Genomic DNA, 21,582 nt, shown 5'->3' on the forward strand with positions numbered 1-21,582 from the left:
AAGGTTTGTGCAAAGTGTGGATCTCACACCTGCTCTCAGCTTCCTCTTCCCTGCCATTGTGAGACAAAAGGGAAATGTCCTCTCCGCGGCTTCGGGCTGTGTGACTTTGTTCTTTTTGGGTTCTGCTTGTTTTTCGCCTGTGCTGGGTCTTTACTGCGGCGCACAGGCTCAGTAGTTGTGTGGGCATAGTCGCCCCAAGGCATGTGGGATCTTGGTTTCCCAACCAGGAATCGAACCCATGTCCCCTGCACTGGAGGGCAGATTCTTAGCCACTGGACCACCAGGGAAGACCGTGGCTGTGTAACTTTGGACAAGTTACTTAGCTTCTCTGAGCATCAGGCTTACCATCAGTAAAATAGGGAAGGACTTAAAAAAAACTCCACCTGATGGGGCTAGTGTGAGGGTCAAATGGTATCTGTGAAAGCCTGGGTCAGCCTCGAGGAGCCAAAGCCTCTGGGGAGTGAGCAAGTCCTAGAAGGGGTGGGGCTGCAAAGGCAGGGGGGCAGGGAACTCGTCAGGACCTCAGGTCAGGACCCGGGGCTGTGAGGATGCTCTGGGGGCCAGAGACACCAGGTGACACTCAGCTCTGTCTCCAGGGACAGAGCCTGCTGGGCAGAACCCGTGGCCTCAGCCTAGAGGCTGTGTCCAAGGCAGGACACACATCCCTCCTTTCCTGGACACTCTCAGCTCATGTCCCCGGCCCATACACATGGTAACACACACCCTCACAACGTCACAAACCACACATCACTGCCACCCCACACAAGATCACAGCAACACAAGCGCACACAGTAAGCATACCGCCTCACACAGCCACACTCACCACACCAACCTCCACAAGTCACACCCTACACACAGCCGCAGACCCAGACACACGGGTCAGCTGCCCACACCTCCTTGGAGCCACCGGCCAATCCTTAGCACCATCAACACCTCACCTTTGCTACTGGTGGTCGGGGGGCCCGGCTGGGGGATGCTGGGGGGGCAGGGATGGCCCCTGGGTGGAGGGAGACAGCACCTCTGTCATCCAGCAACTACTCGCCTGGCCGCCTCAGAGCCCCACTCTGGGCAAAATCCACATCTTCCCTCTGCAACCAGGCTGTCCACTCACACCCACCTGCCCCTGAGAGACCTGGGCAGGACCTGCGGGTACAGGGACACCGCCATCAGAGAGTCGGCCTGCTGTGACACGGGGGGCCGAGGCTGGGTGCAGACGGGCCCTCGTCCCACATCCAGCCCCTGCATAATGAGAGCCAAGTCGCCCAGCCTCTCTGAACCTCCACGTCCGTATCTGTAAAGTGGGACGGCATGCTCGCCACCCTTCAGATGCGGTAGGGGTGTTATGACGATTAAAGGGGTCATCTGTGGACAGCCCAGCCCCTGGGGGGATATTTTGGGGACGGGGAAGAGGCATGTTGTGGCGGGAACCAGCCAGGGCAGCTGTGGGGCTCAGAGCCCTCGAGCTGAGCGCTGCCGCTCCCTCCCTGGGAGGCCGCTGGGCAGCGAGGGCTGTTCAGAGCTGCATTATTCATGGTGCGCAGCTCTGAGCAGAGGGAAATTTGCTGAGTGATCGACCTAATATCTTAACACAAACCCATTTAGGCAAAACACCTTTGAAGCGAGAAAAGCTGGGAGAAAAAAGAGAGGAGAGAAGGAAGCGAAGGTGTTTAGAGGCAGGTGGTGGAGGGAGGGGGCTGTGGGGGAAGGCACAGGGAGGTGTCTGGTTCCGGCCCCGGCCCACTCCAGGCCACCTGTTGGAGACCCCTGCCCCAACCCAGCCCGAGGGCCCACCTTCCTCTGTTCTCAGTGGCCTTCCCGGGCATTCTTCTTGTTTTATATACAATAATAATTAATTTTTTAATATTTGTGTATTTGGTGGTGACAAGTCTCAGTTGTGGGATCTAGTTCCCTGACCAGGGATCAAACCCTGGGCCCCCTACTTTGGAAGCATGGAGTCATAGCCAGTGAACCACCAGAGAAGTGCCCCCGCGGGGTATTCCTCAGCTGAGGGAATCCCACCGACTTCTCAAAGTTGGTTCAGAGAGGGAAAGGAGTCTGCCCAAGGCTCCCACGGCAAGTCAGGCTGGGCAGCAGTCAGACCCAGCACTGCTCAGCGCTAGTTCAGAGTCCTCTGCTGAAAAACCCCTTTCAGAACAAGACCCCCAGCTCCAGCAACACAGCTGGAGGGCGAGGTCACAGAGCAGCTTTTCAGCCCCTTCCCTGATCTCACAACTCCACACTCCACAGCAAGACCACTTTTTCCAGTGCAACTGGAATGTCTCTACCCTGGAGCCTTGGCTGGTCCCCCTGCAGGAAAAGCCCCTCCTGCTTGCCCACCTGCCCAGCCCTGCCTCGGGGCTCCACTTCTCCACCTCTCCCCCACGAAACACCCCAGATCCTCCTGCAATGGGGATGTGCCGCCGCCCACCCAGGCTCTCATCACACCCCTCTCCCCTGGAACCATCCTCTGCCGAGGCTGCTGGGTCAGTAACTCCTGTGCTTTGAGGCATGAGGGCTGGAGCCAGGTTGCCCGAGTTCAGATCCTGCTCTGCCACTTCTCAGCTGTGGGACTCCAGACAAGTTACTCACCTCTCTGGGTTTCATCTCCTCATAGTAAAGCATAAAGAACAACTGAATTAATACATGCAGCAGTGCCTGGCACACAACTACTCAAAGTTTGCTCTTGTAACACTTGATCGTTTTCTCCATCCGCCCATAAACCCCTTCAAGGGCAGACTGCATTTTTCTCTTTCCTCACTCCCTGATTTCCAGCACAGCAGGTGTTCCGACTTGTTTCTGGCAATGTTGTCTGCCTGGCCTCTTCACCCCAGGCCCCTTGGGAGGAGGAGCCAGCTCTGGGCTGGTGGTGGAGACACCTGTTGAGAGGCAGGGGCATGGAGAAGATGACCTCTGGCCAGCTCCAGCCCGGCAGCCAGGCCTGCAGTTTGGTGGGAGAGGAACAGGAGGCTGCAAACTGGGATGAAATATTTAGGAGCCCACATCCCCAGGAAGTGGAAACTGACAAGCAAAATGAAATGTTGAGATGTAATTACTCAGGCAGGCCAAGCATGTCTCCCTGCCGGCGGCAGGCTCGGGCCCTCCCAAGGTGCCCCAAGCAGGCACTGGGTAATGAAGTCCTCCCGGACCTTCCCACACCAGCCCTACCCCCTCCCCGACAGGAGCCTGACTCGGGCTCTTCAAGCCGACCCTTCTCATGGCAGAACAGGAGGATGTGGAAGGAACAGCGGGCTGAGCCCAGCCTCAGCTCCGGATGTACTGGGGTGAGGCCCCAGCTTCCTCAGCCAGGAAATGGGGCTGCTGACCCCTCGACTGGGAAGCAGGACAGATAGTGGGTGTGAGTGTGCCCCCGAGACTGGCCATGGGGGAGGGGTGTGGTGAGGACAGAGCAGACACCAGCCGGCCCTGTGAACCATCGGAGGCTTTTCTTAGGCTCTGAGCTGCCTGCGACTGGGGTTAGCAAGAGCTGGTGGACAAAGGTCAGGGGCAGAGGCCCAGATGTGGCCCTGAGCTGGGGAAGTGCTCACCCCACCCCCCCAAAACCCCTCCCAGGCTCTCCCGATGATGCTGGGGAAAAGCTTGGGGCCCCAGAGCCTGTGAGCATGCTTGGCCAGATCTGGGATGGAAAGGGGCCTCCAAGCCTGGATCCCAGGAGCAGTCCTAAGTGGGTCTCAGGAGGGCATCTGGGGAGGGGCGTAGGGAGGGGTGCTCAGCTGATCCTGCCCTCTCTGTGGAACACCAAAGCTGGGGCAGAGGACCCAACAGCTACTGATTTTTCTCAATAGGCCTTTGGGGCTAGACATTTTTCATAGTAAGAGATGGTCCCGTGTTGCAATACAAAAGGACATCCTGGGACTCTGGGCACTAAGTATGAGAGGGGACTTGAGCCACTCTGATATTTACACTGACATTTAAACGCACCCCAGGCACTGTGGCCCGGGTGGGACTGCCCGCAGTTGAGAGGTCTTTTCTAAATCTAAACCAGAGCCGAGAGGCTCGTGATCTGCTCAAGGCAGTCACAGAGATGCCACCCCGGCCCCTCTCCAGGCTGGCTCCGAGCTCCAGGGACAGGTCCAGCCTCACCCGAGGCAGCAGCCAGCTGACTTCTCAGGCTCTGATCCCCTGGGCCCTGTCCCCAACTCCTGTGGACACCACCTGACCAGACCAGAGCCCCATACCAGCATGCAAACCTCAGGCTGTCCAGCCCAAGCACCCACCACCCCACCAAAACCCATCCCACTCCAGCATGCCCTTCCCTCCCACCTTCACTCGCTCTCACCTCACCTCCCTCGGGTCCTAAAGCCCTGTGGCCTCATCTTCTGCGCTCCCTGCCTCCAGCAGGACCTGCACTTCCCAACACCAGACTGTTCCCTCTGTTCTATGCCCAGTTCCCCTTCCCAGACTCCTTCAAGTCAGCTCCTGTTGGTTCTTGAAGATTCAACTCAGGTCTCCTCCTCCAGGAAGTCTTCCTAGGTGTCCCCAGGCTCCTTCTCTGCTGGGTGCCCGTAACCATCCCAATAACTCAGGTACTGCACTTAGCACAGGGAAGGGAAATTTTTGGACTAGATGCCTCCAGGGAGTGGCCACTGCCGGGCCCATTTCTGGGCACAGAGCATCCACTGATTCAGCAATGATTCACTAAGGCCCTCCCATGCCAGGTGCTGCCCTGGATGCTGTGGGGACAGCCATGAATAGGACAGACCATAATCCTGCCCTCAGGGAGCTGACTTCTGTCTATGAATTAGACCACAGATGCTGAAGAATGAAAGAAGGAATGAATGAATGTGCAAATGAGCAAACGGACTAACTAGGAGCTGGCCTATTGCGCAGAAGGCCTCGTACTGCATCTCTAGCTCCTGTTCCTCTGCCCTCCTTTCCCTGTCTCCCCACCCAGTCCCCTGCCCCCTCCTCCCCCCTCACACACATGACCCCATGGCCCACGCATTCTGGCAGCACCCTTTGGTCATGCAATGTCTGCACCTGTTCTCTCATTAGCTCCTCTCAATCAGCCCACGGCTTAGGTGCTGCGACCATTATACAGATCAGGAAACTGATCCTGTAAGCCAGAGCCTAGTCCGGGATGCCGCCACCTTCCCTTTCTCCAACCCGTCTGCTCCCTCTGCCCTGCCTCTGCGTATGTCTCTCTCTCCCAGAGTCGGGTGTCTGGCGAGTTGCCACCTCTCTCCAAGCCTGTTTCCCTGTCTTAAAACGGGGCAGGCAGAATGGTTTTGAGAGATGGGAAACAGAGCCTGTTCCCCTCCCCTCCCCCCACCCACAGCCCCTACTGCGTGCCCCTCACCCCGCTCTATCCCCTTCCCCCTCCCTCCCTCCTCTCTCCTCTCATGTGTCACTTTGTCCTGATTTCTCCCCCCATCCCAAGGCCTCCCTTGAGCCCCAAGACGTCTGCAAAATGGTCGTTAGCTTTCCTTCTGGCTCATTAAAAATGAGAATTTGCATAGAATATCCATATGATCACTCTGTCTATAGCAAAATGAGGCACAGATGTAATGCACCATGCGAGTCAGGGAGAACGAGGATGATGGTCACAAGGGGCGCGGGTGTGGCCAGCCAGGAAAAGGCCACATGCTCACCCTCGGGGCCTGAGGCTGCAGAGGCAGCCCTGCACCCCTCCAGCCCTTTCTTGGCCTTTCTGATGGCTAATCTACCCATTCTTGTCATACAATAATCAGCCCAGTAAGGACTGCAATTACCCCCATTTTACAGATGGAGAAACTGAGAGCCAAAGAATGGTAGCTTCTCCAGACACACAGCAAGGCCATGGCAAGCCTGAGGGTCAGAACTGTCTGCCGTGAGGTGGCCCACCCCCCTTATTGTCAGGAATGCAGCCCCCTCCTCGCTCTCAGAAGGAAGGCATCATGAAGAACCAAATTTAGTCACACAGCTCCCCTACCCAGAGCACCCTGCTGCTCCTCTGGGACAGGCCCATGGTTCTTTAAGACTCTCCTCTTCCCATCCGCTCTTCAAGGAAGCTCCCCTTCCTCCTTCCCCCAGTTCCCATTCTGCACCCCCCATCCACCCCATCCCACCCCACCCCCCACCCCATACAACAACAATTTGGCTAGATGCAAAGATTTTGGGAAACAACTGCTTCCAAACCTCATCCCAGCTATATAGCTGCATTCAGACCTGCCTGATCACAAAAAGGATTCACAGCAGTGCCCAGAAATAAACATATTTGGCTAAAAGAGAGATTTGTAAGGGACCAGCACTCTACAGATGAGGCCCGGAGCAGCATCCAGGGATTGGCCATTCTTGGGGACCAGAGCCAACCAGGGCTTTCCCCTGGTCTGGTGCTGGCGCTGTCCGTGGTGCTGAATCCAGGGGCAAGGGGCCATTCTCCTCCCCTCCGCCCACACACAACCTGGGAGCAGGACGTGCGGGCTAGTGCTTCACAACATACCCCAGACCTGTCCCTTCTCACCACTCCCACTCCGTGGCCATCATCACATCTCACCTGGAGGACAGCAGTAGCCTCCTCACTGGCCTTCTTGCCTCAGGCCCACAGTCTCTTCCCTACACAATGGCCAGAGGGATCCTAGTAAACCCAAGCCCATCTACATCTCTTCTCTGTCCACAAGCCTCCCACAGCTCCCATCTCACTCAAATCAAGAGCCGAAGTCCTCAGAGAGGCCAGAAGGCCCCCCATGATCTTCCCCTCCTCTTCCACTTCTCTGCCCCCTCAATTGCTCTGTTCTTGCCTCTTGGCTACCCTCCAAGTCCCAGGAAGGCTTTCAGGGCCTTTGCACTTGTCAGTAGCCCTGCCCGGGGCACTCCTCCCACAGATCTCTTCGTGGCTCACTCCCTCACTGTATTTAGGCCTCTGCCCTAAGTTCGCCTCTGCAGAAAAGCCTTCCTTGACCACTCGTATGACAGTCTCCCCTTCCTTCCCCCACTGTCTACTTATGCAGCTTTCTTCTTCTTTATAGCAATGCTCATTGGTTCTTATCTGAAAGTCTATCATACAGTGAAGTCTTTACTTGTTTACAATAAGTTGCCCCTATCCCTCTCCCCAAACATGAGCTCACAAGATCAGTGATCCTCATCTCTTTAGTCCACTGCTGTATCCCCCATGTCCTGGCTCAACGCCTGGCACACAGTAGGGGCTCAATAAATATCTTTCCAGCAAATGAATAAATTATTGTATAGAAGTGAGGGGTGAAAGGGATGAGAAAGTGCCCCCACTACCCTCCTCACCAGCCATATCCCCACAGAGCAGGCTCTATGATCTGGAGGCCTGGACTCCCTTCTTCTGAGTCCTCGAAAACCCCAGGAGCCCAAGGGAAGCCATCACTAAAAAGGTGACCATCAGGGATGCATTCCTCCCAAGCTCCAGGCCCTGTGATGCCCACTTTTAGACAGAGCCCCTCGCAGGCTCATCCAGAGCCACACGTGACTAAGTAACTCCCATCACACTCACATTCCGCGTCACAGAAGCTGCTCGCCCCCCTTCCCTGGTCCTGAGGGAACCTCCAGCCTGTCTGTGTCAAGGGGGCGGGGTCATCCTCCGAGGTCTGTCCATCTGACTGACCCAGCAGCACTTCCCCAGAGAAGCTGGGTGAGACATCACATATGTCATCGAAAGGAGGGCCCCTCCCCCCTTCCTTCCCTCGGGCTCTGGAGTCACACAGACCTGAATGCAAAGCTCTGCCTCTGACATGCTGTGAAGGCCAGCCCACAGGCAGCCTGGGCCATGGCCACTTCCTCCATAAAATGGGGACAATTCTCAGGGCATCTGTGTAGGGGCTGGGGCCAGGGCCCGGCAGCTGCAGTGGGTGTGGTTAATGAAATGCTCCTTGGAAAATCGCATATTAAAACACAAGGGGGTCCAGGAGGCTTCACACAGGCCAGGGTGGGCTGGCTGAGGGGCTGGTGCAAGAGGCAGAGCCTGGGGCTCAGAGGCTCTGGGAAGAGGGCTGGGTGGATGACACAGGGTAACAGGGGGAAGAAATAGCTGCAGACATCCCTCTGTGTGTCCACGACGTGCATGTGCCCACTGAAGAAGGTGCACAGCCCCTGCCTGGTCTCATGAAGAAATGGAAAGCTCTGGGAGGGGCAGTGACTTGTCCAAGATCACACAGGAGTAGGGGGTGATGCTGAGGCCAGAACCCTCCTGAGACACTCAGCAGCCCCTGAAGAAGGAGCCTCAGGACAGGAGGGAAGGAAGCCACGAGCTCACAGTGTCCCGGGGCTGCAGGGAAATGGTGGCTGGGGCTTGCTTGGATGACACCCCTAAGAAGCCCAGAGTAGGGGGCTGGGAGTACAGGGACCTCAGATAGGAAAACAGGCTCAAACTCAGTAGTCAGCAAGGAGGTCAAGAGGGCTTTCTGGAAGTCAAGGCCCAAACTGGGTGGGGGCAGGGAAAACTCAATGCCTTTGCCACCTGCTCTTTAACAAAGGGGAAGAAGTCAGAAGGGATCCCTAAACACGGGAGCCTGGGAGGACAGAGCCCAGCGTGCTCCCAGTGCAGAGGCTCAGAGAAGGGGAGGAGGAAGAAACAAGGGCAGGAAATGAACTCAAAGACAATGGGGTTCAGACCAGGCTGACAGATTCATTCGTCAAAAGGCTCAGAGGTAACACAACCAGAGAGGCCAAAGGAGCCCACTTTATGGGCTCAGGTCTGGGCCCAAGAACACAGGCAGAGCAGAAGCCAGAGGCCAACCCAGTGATGCCCGGACCTCCACATGGTGAGGACAGAAAAACCAAGAGAGGTGGGTAAGGCACATGAAGACCCAAATCACAGGGGTCACCTCTGACACATCACCTTCACATTGGGGATGAAGCTGAGGCTCAGAGACGGAAAGTAACCAGCCCAGGGCTACACAGCCACCCAAAGGCTAGAACTGGGACCCGACCCGCAATCCCCTCTCTGATGAGTAACCGTGACAGTGACACCTCCAGCAGCTCAATGCTGAGTGCAGGGCCCTGACTGTGCTAGCGCCTTACATGGATTAACTCATTTAATGCTCATGGCAAGCCAGAAGGGAAGTGCTATTAATTTTCCCATTGAATGAGGTGGAAACTGAGGCCTAGAGCCCCTAAGTGACTGCTCAGGGTGGCACGGTTCATGGTGGCTCTTGAGGCCCCCACCCTACCGCACCATCTGGGGAAGACGGCATGAGGGCCAAAGCCACGAAGGGGTTGCAACCAGCAAAGAGAAATGTTAGGCCCAGAAGAAATCTTCAAACGTTCCACAAAAAAGGCCAGTGAAAGAAAAAGTTGCTTCCTGTCAATGGACAGGGAGGCCTGGCGTGCTGCAGTCCATGGGGTCGCAAAGATTCAGACATGATTGAGTGACTGAACTGAACTGCCCAAGAGGGAAGGGGTGCAAACTTGGAGTGAAAAGGGCTCGGTGCCTACCATCTACTTCCTCCTGCCACTCCTGTCAAGCTTAGAGGCAGACTCTGATGGGAGCATGTCCCCGTCATGATAAGTCAGGGCAAACACATCAGAGATGAGTCAGGGAGAGAGGAGAGGTGGCTTGGTGACACCCAACCCACAGGACTCACAAAATCAAGAGGTGCCAGCCTCGCACCAAAGGCCAGAGGGCAGAGAAATTAAAGTGGACAGGCGAAGTCCCCACAGCGGGCCAGGCAGCTCAGGGTGCATCCTCACAGCAGGACAGAGACTGACGTGGCCGTCACAGAGCAGTCACACTGGCGCCAGCACCTTGCCAGTCTCCCGGGAGGGCAGGAGACACAGCTGGCACATGGGAGGCCACGTGGCTCAGAGCGGGGTGCCCAAGCCAGGTCCACTTAATTTCCACCCACAGTCTGGTCAGCGGGCAGGGGATGCTGGGCCCCAGCTGCAGGTCCCTGGGCGGCGAGGCTGCGCTCTCCCCCCAGGAAGATGCTACCAGCCATCATATACACCAACCCAAAAAGCCAGTGGCAGGACCCCTCCCTGAATCTGGCTACCCCCAACCTTGGCTGATCTCAACCACATGTCACCTGACTGAGGGTGAGAAGGTCACACGCTCCAGGCTCTGTCTCCGTGCAATTGGCCCCAATCATCCCTGAACCAAAAGACCAAGCCTGAAGCGCCCCCATGATGAGCCTCCACTTACAAGAAGGACGCCTGGAGCCAGAGGCCTCGGACTAGGGGCACCCAGCCTGCCAGCTGTCAGAGCCAACCCTGCAGGTGAGCTGACACGTCGCTCCTGCTACAGATGAGAGATGGAGGCCCCGGAAGGGCAGCAACCTGCCTGAGAGCACATCTGTTCATCCTACAAACATCTGCTGAGGCCCCGCCGTGTGCAAGGGAGGGCAAGGGGCACACAGCCAAGGAGGGAGGGGTCCTACCCTTCCCCGGTCTCAAGGGGCCCAGCCAAGTAGGAGAGGAAGAGGGGAAATTCAGCAGGCACTGGGGCAAGGGTGACTGAGGTTCCCAGGAGGCCAACCCCAGGGGAAGATGACAGGTCTCCATGGGTCAGCAAGTCTGCAGGGAGCCTTGGCTCAGAGCCGCCGCAATGGGCAGAGAAGACTCCCCAGGGCCCTAAGGAACTTGGACACAGCAGCTGGACACACCAACTCCAAGGGCCAAAAAAACTGTTAAAGGCAAGACTGGCCTGAAAGAAACTGCGCAGCTCCGCCTCACATGGGTCCCCGTCCCACGGCCACTAGGACCAGGCCAGGCCCCTCACTGTGGTCCCATCTGCCTGCTGCCTCCTCTAGGCCCCTGCTCACGCTGCTCCCCCACCTGGCACACCCCCCTCCTTCCTCTCCACTTATCCAAGTGTGCCCCTCCTCCAGGCCCTGCTGGGCGGGGCCCCCTGCGGCCCTGGAATTTATCTCTTCACCTCCACACAGGCATCATCACATCCCTTCATTCACTTATTCAACCAGACTCTCCCAGGCCCCTCCTGCGGGAGGGCAGGGTGCCAGGTCTGACTGGGCACTACTCTTCCCACGCCCGCTGGGAGCCAGCAGGGCCCACAGCCGCTCTCCTCTCCTCGCACGGGGGCTGAGTACCCAGCAGATGTGAAATAGATCCGTGAAGTCCAGGCTCTGGAAGGCTGAGCTTCTTCCCATTCCTGCCTTCTGGGGCAGGCAGCACGCCACGACGAAGCATCCCAAGGCAGGCGCTGCAGTGGGAAGGATTTCTGTCCTTGGTGGGTCAGGACAGAGTTGGGGGCAGCCAGAACTCAGAGGGCAGGAGAGGGTCCCAGGGCAGCCTGACCCCAGAAGCCTCAGTCTGCCTTTCTGTGGACTGGGAGAGCAACCTTTCAGGCCTGAATAGGAAGAAGGGCTTACGAAGTGAGTAGTTGGCTGAATTTCGTGATCAATCACCCATCCCACCAGCATTTACTGAGTGAATACTATGTGCCAGGGACTGTGCTAGAGGCTGGAGAGGCATCAGAGAACAAAACAGGCAAAAAAAAAAAAAAAGCCCTGCTGTCAGACCATAAACAAATAAAAGTGTACTTGTCAAGTGCTATAAAGAAAAACAGGGGACTTCCCTGGTGGTCCAGCGGCTGAGAGTCTGGCTTGCAACGCAGGGGACGTGGGTTCAATCCCTGGTCAGGGAACCAGGATTCCACATGCTGCAGGGCATCTAAGCCTGTGAGCCAAAACCAGAGTCCATGCTTCGCAACTAAAGATCTCCCATAACACAGTGAAGATCCCGCATGCCATGACTAAGACCCAACACAGGCAAATGAAAAAAAGAAAGAAGACTAAGAAGAAGTCTTTTAAAAAAGAAAAACAGAGCAGGAAAGAGGGACACAGTGGGACACAAAGAGGCCCCCCTGACGCGGGCACAGCTGAGAAGGCAGCCAAGTGCCCTGAGGAGAGGCCGCCTAGACCACCGGGGACAGAGCTTTCCAGGTCAAGGGAGCAGCCAGTGCAAAGGCCCTGAGGTCGGCGTGTGCCTGGAGTGTCAGAGGGGCCGTGAGGACGCTGGTATTACTGCAGCAGAGACTGGTAGAGTGGAAGGAGACAAGGTCTTGGGGGCTGGGCAGCAGAAAGGGGAGTGGGCACTTCCAGTGGCCTCCCCTTTGGGGGTTCTGGGCCCTGGGGGTGCCCTGGGGCAAACCTCCTCTCTGCTCTCCCAGAAAAATGAGCAGCACCAGGTCCCCCCAGCCCCCAGGCAGCATAGCTCTTTCTAGGTGGCTAACCCTTACCCCTCAGAGCCTCTGTTTACAGCCCGAGAAGCTGAGTCTAGAGATGTCACAGAGCCAGAGGGAAGAGGTGCCCCAGCCTTGGGCCAGCCCTGCCAGCCAGCCGTGCGGACAGGGGCCATCTAAATGCAGGTCTGACACCCTGCCCAGGGAGCTGGAGCTGGAGGTCAGAGAAGCGACAGCTTGATGCACCAGCGTCTCCGGAATACCAATGGGGGACGCGGGGACACAGCAGGCAGAGGAGGTTTAGAATTTCCCACCGTGCAAGGGACAAGGCATCCTCCTAAGGCCCCCACGCCTCTTCCTGCCACACTCAGGAAGGCCCTCTCCTTCCCACCCTAGGAGCACAGGCCTAGATGTGCCCAGGGAACTGGAATCACTCGCTGGAGTACCAGACTGCCCAGGAGACCCCACGGAGAGGCCCCTGCTGAGAGCTGACCTGTGTACTCACTGTCACGTGCACCAGAGACGGGGAGGCCTGGCTGGATTCAAATTCCCCTCCTGCTACCTGCCACCTGTGTAGCCTCAGGAGAGTTACTTAACCTTTCTGAGCCTCAGCATGGCCTCCACATAACAGAGTTGTCCTGAAAGATAAATGAATTCAGCTCAGTTCAGTCGCTCAGTCGTGTCCGACTCTTTGCGACCCCATGAACCGCAGCACACCAGGCCTTCCTGTCCATCACCAACCCTCAGAGTCCACCCAAACCCATGTCCATTGAGTCGGTGATGCCATCCAGCCATCTCATCCTCTGTCATCCCCTCTTCCTCCTGCCCTCAATCTTTCCCAGCATCAGGGTTTTTTCAAATCAGTCAGCTCTTCGCATGAGGTGGCCAAAGTATTGTAGCTTCAGCTTCAACATCAGTCCTTCCAATGAACACCCAGGACTGATATCCTTTAGGATGGACTGGTTGGATCTCCTTGCAGTCCAAGGGACTCTCAAGAGTTATGAATAACTCCATAAATCAGTTATGAAGCCCATAAAACAGGGTCTGGTTCACAGGGGGGCTTCGTACATGTTACCTACTAATCACCCCTTCACCTGTCACCCAAACAGGAGCCCTGGGCTCTGACACTCAACTTCCCTGTGACCTTAGACCGGCTCCTTGACTTTCCTGAGCCTCAGTTGTCCTCATCTGTGAAATGGAGCACCAGCACAAGTAAACAGACTCACACAGGCCCCTGCAGATACAGAAAAGCTGTGGGGGTATAGAAGTTTACACTCCAGAGCCCAGCCCCTAGGAGCACCCAGGACAGTGGTGGGAGGCACTCACGGCAGGGGCCCCGCCAGCCCCTCTAGCCTGCATCTCCCTCCAGGGTGACTCACGTGGTCTCTGCATACCTCGTCCCAGCACTGGTTGTTGCCACTCAACTCACCCTTGGGCAGCCTCCACCTGGCAGAGAGGGGGGAACTCTGCAGCAAGAAGGCAGCAGCCCTCACACAGAGGGGGCACACACCCACACAGAGGGGCACCCACACTTCACACAGAGGGGGCACCCACACCTTACACAGAGGGGCACTCAGACCTCACACAGAGGGAAACCCACACCTCACACAGAGGGGGCATGCACACCTCACACAGAGGGACACTCAGACCTCACACAGAGGGAAACCCACACCTCACACAGAGGGGGCATGCACACCTCACACAGAGGGGCACTCAGACCTCACACAGAGGGAAACCCACACCTCACACAGAGGGAAACCCACACCTCACACAGAGGGGAACCCACACCTTACACAGAGGGAAACCCACACCTCATAGAGGGGCACCCACACCTCACACAGAGGGGGCATGCACACCTCACACAGAGGGAAACCCACACCTCACACAGAGGGAAACCCACACCTCACACAGAGGGAAACCCACACCTCACACAGAGGGAAACCCAACCATCACACAGATGGGCCACACCTCACCAAGAGGGAAACCCACCCCACACCTCACACGAGGGAAACCGCACACCTCAACAGAGGGGGCACACACCACACCTCACACAGCATGGGGCCCACACCTCACACAGAGGGAACCCACACCTCCCAAGGGGGAATCCACAAAAACCTCACAAGAGGGAAACCACACTCACACAGAGGGAACCCACACCTCACACAGAGAAACCCACACCCCACAGAGGGGCACCCACACCTTCACACAGAGGGGAAACCACACCGTCACACAGAGGGGAACCACACCTCACACAGAGGCACCCACCCCAGCTCACACAGAGGGTGAAACCCACATCCTCACACAGAGGGAAACCACACCTCACACAGAGGGCACCCACACCTTCCACAGAGGGGAACCACACTCACACAGAGGGAAAACCCAAACCTCACACAGAGGGAAACCCACACCTCACACAGAGGGGGCACCCACACCTCACACAGAGGGGAACCCACACCTCACACAGAGGGAAACCCACACCTCATAGAGGGGCACCCACACCTCACCTCACACAGAGGGGCACCCACCCACAGCTCACACAGAGGGAAACCCACAGCTCACACAGAGGGGCCCCCACACCTCACACAGAGGGGAACCCACACCTCACACAGAGGGGGCCCCCACACCTCACACAGAGGGGAACCCACACCTCACACAGAGGGAAACCACACCTCACACAGAGGGATACCGACACCTCACACAGAGGGAAACCCACACCTCACACAGGCCCTGCTATCAGGGCAGGCCCGCCGGGCACAAGCCCAGAGAATCACCTAGTATGCCCCCCCCACACACACACACACGTCCTGCCCTGGCTGCCTCTGGGGCTCGCTACACTGCCCGCTCACCACCAGACCAGCTCGTCTTCAAGCAGCAGGCTGGCCAGGGCTCCCGTGGTCTCATCCCTCATCTTGTCCCTGGACACGGCCTCCAGGGCCCCGCACGGCCCCCTCAGGCCTTCCAACACTCCCAGGCCTCCCCCGGAATGCCCGGCACCAGGGAGGACCTGTAATAATAACAACGTTCCAATGTGAGCTCCTGAGTGCCCACCTCCATGGGCCAGCACGTTTCATTCTGATAACAACCAGTTTTATCCCATTTCGAGGATGAGGAAACCAAAACCAAGAGGGGCTAAGTGCCTTTCCGAGGATCGTGTGACCAGTGAGTGGCCTAGTCGGAGCCCAGGTATGTCTGTTACGGCCGCTCTCCTAACCACACGTGGCTAGCGCCATGTGGGGGAGGCAGGTAGCCTGGGGTGGGGGCACCAGATCTGACAGCCTGGCTCCAAGTAGCTCCAGCACCTCGCTCTATGAGCCGAGGCAAGCTCACCCCTCTGAGCCTCGGTGTCCTCACCTGGAAAAGAGGACAGAACACCAGGCCCACAAGGCTGTCACCGGGATTCGTGCAAGGTGTGAGCCTGCCACAGCGCAGACTTCAGTCTAGGGCCACGGGCTGCTCAGGGCAGGGTCCGCACGACACAGTGACTGGGGCGGGAGGGCGCTGTTGATGGGCACCAGGAAGCACAGCATTGGGGCTCTCTCCAAGGCCTCTGCCAAAGGCCCCATCGGTGCTGGGTGCTCGGGAGCACCCCACCCAGAGGGCAGAGCTGGTTCCACACCCAGCCCCTCCACATTCTGGCTATGTGGTCTTGGGAGAGCCACCTACCCTCTCTGGCCTCAGTTTCCTCATCTATGAAATGGGCATGATTATGCTCCCTGCAGGACCCAGAGCCCAGCACATGGTCGGCACCCAGGGCTTGCTGGCCCCGCTCTCACTGGGGCTCTGACGTGCACCTTCAGCCCACCCCACCACCCCACTCCCTGGCACGCCTCTGAGCAACTCAAAGATGATTTATACTTCAGAGAACAAATCAATACAATATACGGCCAGAGACATCTTTAATCTTTCGCAGGGATTAGGCTACAAGGTACAGCGGCCCCTTTCTACTGGCTGCTCAATTCTGATTTCAATTTGGGCTGCTGAAGCGCGGCTTTTTCTCCCCTTTTCTTTTCACTCACTAAAGACAGTTCTCCAAATCAAATTTCATTTGGCAGGTAGGGCAGGGAGACGCACCAGGGCTGCGGGGGTCTGTGGACGCAGGAGGTCCGGCCCGGTGGAAAGCCGGACCTTTGGTGACAGGATGGAGTGCAGGGGGCAGGGGCACTGTGAGGGCCCTGAGCTCTTATTTTTCTAGAAGTCCTTTACAAAATCTTCAGCAGACTTTCTATTTTCTAGAAAAAACTCAATGCTTGATTAGATGCTCACAGAAACTCAGACAATAGCCTCAGCTTCAGCCAAAACCCAATGCCCAGATCTCACCCCAATCCCAAGCCTTTCCTACAACAGCATGTGTCCCTCCAGGCTGAAGGGCTCTATGTGTGTGTGTGTGTGTGTGTGTGTGTGACTGTCATACCCCCATCCCCTGCACAGGTCTGGTCCACACGTGTCTCAGTTTATGCAGCTGGGAAATGGGCAGAAGACAGAGTAACAAAAACATGACACAGATAAAACCTGCAAGTCCTGGAGCCAGCTCTCCTGGGTTCACACCCCTTCTCCACCTCTAACCTGCTCTGTGACCTGTTGCCAGTTATCATGTGGTCTCTCTGCACCTCAGCTTCCTCCCCTGTACAATGGGGGTACCTACTTCACCAGGTAGGGTGGATGACTCAGGACACCAGGTGTAAACAGGGGCTCAGCACACCCCAGGGACATGGGGAGGGCCACGTGAGTCCGGGGTTGTCTTCCCGGTCCCCCTGGACGCCAAGATTCTGGACCTCCATCCTGCCCCCGTCCAGCACCTCTGTCCCCAAATCTGACCAAGGCTGCAGCTGAAACAGCCCGTGGGCTTGTTCGGGAAAGGATTTAAGCCATCAAGGCGGAGAGGAGCCTCTGGGGAGGATGGATGGAGCCAGGGCAGAGAGGAGCCCATCTGAGCAAAGGAGCCAAGGACTGGCGGGCCCTCAGAGGGAGGGGCTGGGGGCTGCGGTCTGATGCTGCCCAGCCTGCCTGCAGGTAGGAGTGGGCTCTGACCACTCCGGCTTCCTTCCGGGGGGGGGCCAGCTGCTGGAGTGGAGGGCAGGGGCGGGGGCCCGGGGCCACAGCCATCCATCAGCCCTGCCCCACTTCCACAACCCTGCCGCCCTCTCTGCCAGGTTACAACCACCCGCGGCTTCGGCTGTACAATTAAAGGGGCTTATCCGAGATTTATAGCAGGATTATACCCGCAGGGTGTTACCGACGCCCGCCTCTGGACACTCTGTGGTCCTTAGGAGAAGCAATTAGAGTCCCGGGGTTATCTGGGTATAAATATATAGACGCCATCCCCAAGGTCGAGGGCTCCACAGTGAGCTATTTAGAGACAGGGCCTTGGGAGAGGAGGCGGAGGGGCTCCCTCTGCGGGGAGGGGGTCTAGCAGGAGGGGAGGGGCTCCCATGCACTAGGGGAGCCGTCTCTCCAGCCCACTGCCCTGAGTCAGCCAACCCAGAGGCCAGTCTGCTGCCCTGGACGCACCCCCCGCCACTGTCCCATACGGCTGCCCTCCCCGGCAGGGCCATCGGAAAGGCCGGCTCAGAGGCCCAAGTGTGGGCCTGCTGGAGCTCACCCTGTCTTAGCCTGTTAATACTCGCTGATAACTGAAACCTTTATCACTTTGAGGACTGCAATTTGGGAGTGCAGGGAGCTCTGTGGGGGAAGGGGGGCTGGCGGTAAGTGGGGAGTGTCCCAGGACAGCAAGCCACTGTCCCATCCTCCCCCCAAATGCCACCCACGGGGCGCCTACGGCCCCACCTGTGCAGCCCCTGCCGCTCACCCCAGCAGACGGCTCAGCTGTAAGGAGTCTGAATTCTCAGTCCCACAAACAAACCCTTGCTCCCAGGATGGCTCTGGCTCCTGGGTCCCTGAGACCCCCATGAACAAGGCTCCCTCCATGCCCACCTCCTTCCCCTCCTCTCTGCCCAAGAACAGGGGCCGTTCCATTGACTCCCGTGCCCCAAATATAGACAGTTCCTCCATCTGCCTGGCCGTGTCCGCAGAAGCCATTTGCGCCCACCCGCTGCCTCCAGGAGCCACCCAGCCGCCCGCCCACGAGGCCACAGGCTCAGGCCCGTGAGGGGGCCCCGGGGCAGGAGGAGAGCCCACGACAGGACCTGGGAGCGGCCCCCATGGGGACCCCCTGCCCCGGCCCTGAGCGGGAGCCCACGGGCAGACTCACCGTCCTCTCGGGACTTCTGCATGAAGGCCTCCACGCCGCTCTCGCCGTAGCTGCCCTCCGAGGCCAGCGTGGACACGTAGTTCCACTTGAGGGCGCGCACGATGTCCACCATGGCCTGGGCCTGGTACGTGTCCGAGGGGACCACGCGGGAGAAGAAGTCGTAGCGGCTGTTGTCACTCAGGTCGGGGGCTGTGGAGGCGTAGCTGATCTGGGGGATCTGGGGGGCGAGAGGGGCCGCTGATGGGGGTGGCTGGCACCCCACCCTGCCCAGCCAGGGCCAGCCCCTACACCCCAACCAGCCTCCCGCCCAGGGACCATCCCGGCCCTTCCCGCGGGCCCGGCCTCCTCTCAACCCAGAGGGGCCCTCTTGACGTGGGATGAGCAGGTCCCAGCCCCACCCGACAGAGGAGGAAACTGAGGCTGAGAGCTGGGCCAGCTGTTGGTCAGCCCTGCCCCGGCTCTGCTCAGGGTCCCAAAGCCTGACCCCCTCCTCCGCTCAGCTCCCCGGATCCTATGTCTTCCCAGACCTCCCCCCCAACTCCCAGCAGGCACCAGGGTGAGAAGGGAGTGACTGGTAAGCATCAAGCCCTCCTCCTCCAGAAAGTCTCCCAGTTCACCTCAACAGAATCCTGGGGCTGGTGGGCCCTCTGTCACCTACACATACACACCCCAGAGCCATCGTGGATAGCACACATGCACACACGTGTGCATGCACACACACATACACACCCCAGCAGGCGCCTCTGGGGGCCTCAGCTGACATAAAAAACTGGGAGATCCCAGCTGGGGAGCAGCCCCTGATGGGTGAGCGTTGGCCCAGGGATGGAGCGGGGATGAGGGACCCTGAGGGCTTCTCTGGTCCAGCCCCTGCCCCCCAGGAGCCTTCCATGTCCTCACAGCTCCCTCTGGGCCCCGGCTCCTTCCTCCTGCCCAGCTCAGAGGGCACAGAGCCCAGTTCCAGCTCCCCTGCCCCCTCCCCACCCCAGGGTGGACTCCTGGGAGGCCAGAGGGAATGGGGTCTCTCTCCACAGCCTGGGATCCAGAGCCCCCGGGAGCAGGGCCTGCCCGGGGCCACAGCCGCTCCTGCAGACTTCGGGCCTCGTAGTCCTCCTCGGCCAGCTCCCCCAGTCACAGGGCGCCTTCCTGCCCCGCCCCAGGCAAAGGCGGGACTCAGAGGCCCGAAGCCGCCCTTCCCCCGTGGCGGACATGCAGCATCCACAGGGGCTGCAAGGGGCTGCGTGCACTCTCCTGAGCCCCCCTCCACCTCTGCTCGCTGCCCTGTGCCCTCCTCACAGGGTCCTCGCCTGCCCCCAGCTCCCAGACCCTGCCAGTGGCCCCTGCTGTCCACCCCCAGGCTTGGTCCACACCAACGCCTACCCTTCCTGTGTCCCCTCTGCCCTGCTCTCAGCTGGCCACAGTGACAGGGTGAAAGGGTAGGCATACCGCTCTGGGCGAATGTCACATCCAAGACTGATCCCCCGAGGGAATCATTAAGGCTCAATCCTGACTGCAAAAACCTCATGGCCAGAACTTTAGTCCACATGGCAACTGGGGGTGGGAACATATTCCAGAACAGGAGGACTCGGGGAGCCCACTGCACATGGGTTTGCCCACCTGGCGTCTGCCCATCCCCAGGGACAGTGGGGGTCCAGCTTCCATAGCGGAACATCCTCAGACTGCCCTGAAACTCCGCAGGGCAGTGCTGCCTCCCTGGAGAGAGCAGGGGCCAGGGGCATGGTTGGAGGGGACACTCCACCTTACACGCTCTGCATTTTTTCCATGTTGTGTGGTTGGTCGGTTGCTCAGTTGTGTCCAGCTCTTTGTGACCCCCGTGGACCGCAGCCCACCAGGCTCCTCTGTCCACAGGACTTTCCAGGCAAGAATATTGAAATGGGTTGCCATCTCCTACTCCAGTTTTCCATATGGAACCATGCAAATACAGCACGTGTTTAGAAAGCAAACCCCACTGGAATGTTCCAGAGCACATGAGTCCCTCTGCCTGCCTGAGTCAGCAGAGTCTGAAAACCAGCCCAGTCCTCGCGGCCCTAGAGAGCACTCAGCATGAACGCAGCACCCCCTACAAGGCGGACTCTGGCTGGATACCTGATGATTAATTCAGAAAGTATCGTCATTTTTAAGGTCTGACGATGGTGTTATAGCTGTGGTTGCTTGGTTGGTTTTTAGGAGTCCCGAGCTCTTGGCGCGGTTTCCCGGCCTCAGCACTATTAACGCTTGTGGAGGGAAGTGGGCCGCGATGCCTTGTTGGGGGGCTGTCCCATGCACCGCAGGCTGTCGAGCAGCACCCCGTCCCCTACCCACTGACGCCAGCAGCTCATCCTCCCCCAGTAACAACCAGAAATGTCTCAAGACACTGCCAAATGTCCCCTGGGGGCAGAACTGTCCCCAGTTGAGACCCACTGTTTCAGGGGCATGTACTAGAATACTTAGGGATGACGTGATGGGATGAAGCCTGGGATTTCCTTCAAAAGAACCAAGGCAGGAACGTGTGGAAGAAGAGATGACACTGGCCCAGAGCTGACGGCCATGCGGTGACGTGGATGTGACGGAGGCGCACTGCCCTGTCTGTTGTACTTTTGTGTGCGTCTGAAATGGCCACATTTAAAATTTTGGGACAATAAAAGAGAACAAAATAAACGTCACCCCCAGGGTCATCGCTCTGAAGAGACGCGCCCTGAATCTGGAGCTGACAGCAGAGACGCGGGGCCAGCACAGCAGGTCCCCGAGAGAGGGTGGCGCTTTGTTTGTTCGCCAGCTCACCTCCGCCGGCCCTGATCACACACCCAGAAATGCACTTGCCTCCTAATTAGAAGCAGCTTGTCTCCTGCTTTTGATGTTTTCTCCCAACATGGGGCCTCGGGGCTGGAGTCAACAGCGCCTGGCCCGCCAGAGGAGGGCCAGGAGGTCTGGGGGAGGCCCAGTCCTGCTTCCAACCCCCTCCCCTCTGCCCCCAGGCTGGGCACTCGGCCTGGGCCAGGCCAGCGGGCGGGCAGGCGGCTGTCCAGGTGCCGGGATTCAGAGCCTCCACCGGGGAGGCCCGCCCCTGCCCTTGCACACACACCACCTCCCATAAAGGGCAGAGGACCAAGTGTGGGGTCCCCTCAGGGTGTGTCAGCCTGCAGGAGGCCTCAGGGTCCAGGGGATAAGCATCCTCTTACCCGTGGTCCCCTCTGCCAGCTCCGCCTGCCGCCCCCGCAGGCTCCCTCCCTCGGCTGCAGACCCTCCTGAGGTTCCCCGGAGGATGGCTCCAAGCAGC

The 21,582-nt window shown here is 58.4% G+C and overlaps 1 protein-coding gene across 5 annotated transcripts in view; it reads right to left on the minus strand.

Annotated features, from left to right (window-relative positions):
* The window catches only part of GRM4 (glutamate metabotropic receptor 4), a 113,215-nt gene that overhangs the window by 43,139 nt on the left and 48,494 nt on the right, over positions 1-21,582 (minus strand). For all 5 annotated transcript variants that reach the window (XM_043450556.1, XM_043450555.1, XM_043450558.1 and 2 more), the window contains exon 3: positions 18,309-18,525. In XM_043450556.1, coding sequence (XP_043306491.1) covers positions 18,309-18,525 — 217 coding nt within the window. The remainder of the gene's footprint in view (positions 1-18,308; positions 18,526-21,582) is intronic.

The sequence above is a fragment of the Cervus canadensis genome, chromosome 28 (assembly GCF_019320065.1).
Source record: "Cervus canadensis isolate Bull #8, Minnesota chromosome 28, ASM1932006v1, whole genome shotgun sequence".
NCBI classification, from domain to species: domain Eukaryota; kingdom Metazoa; phylum Chordata; class Mammalia; order Artiodactyla; family Cervidae; genus Cervus; species Cervus canadensis.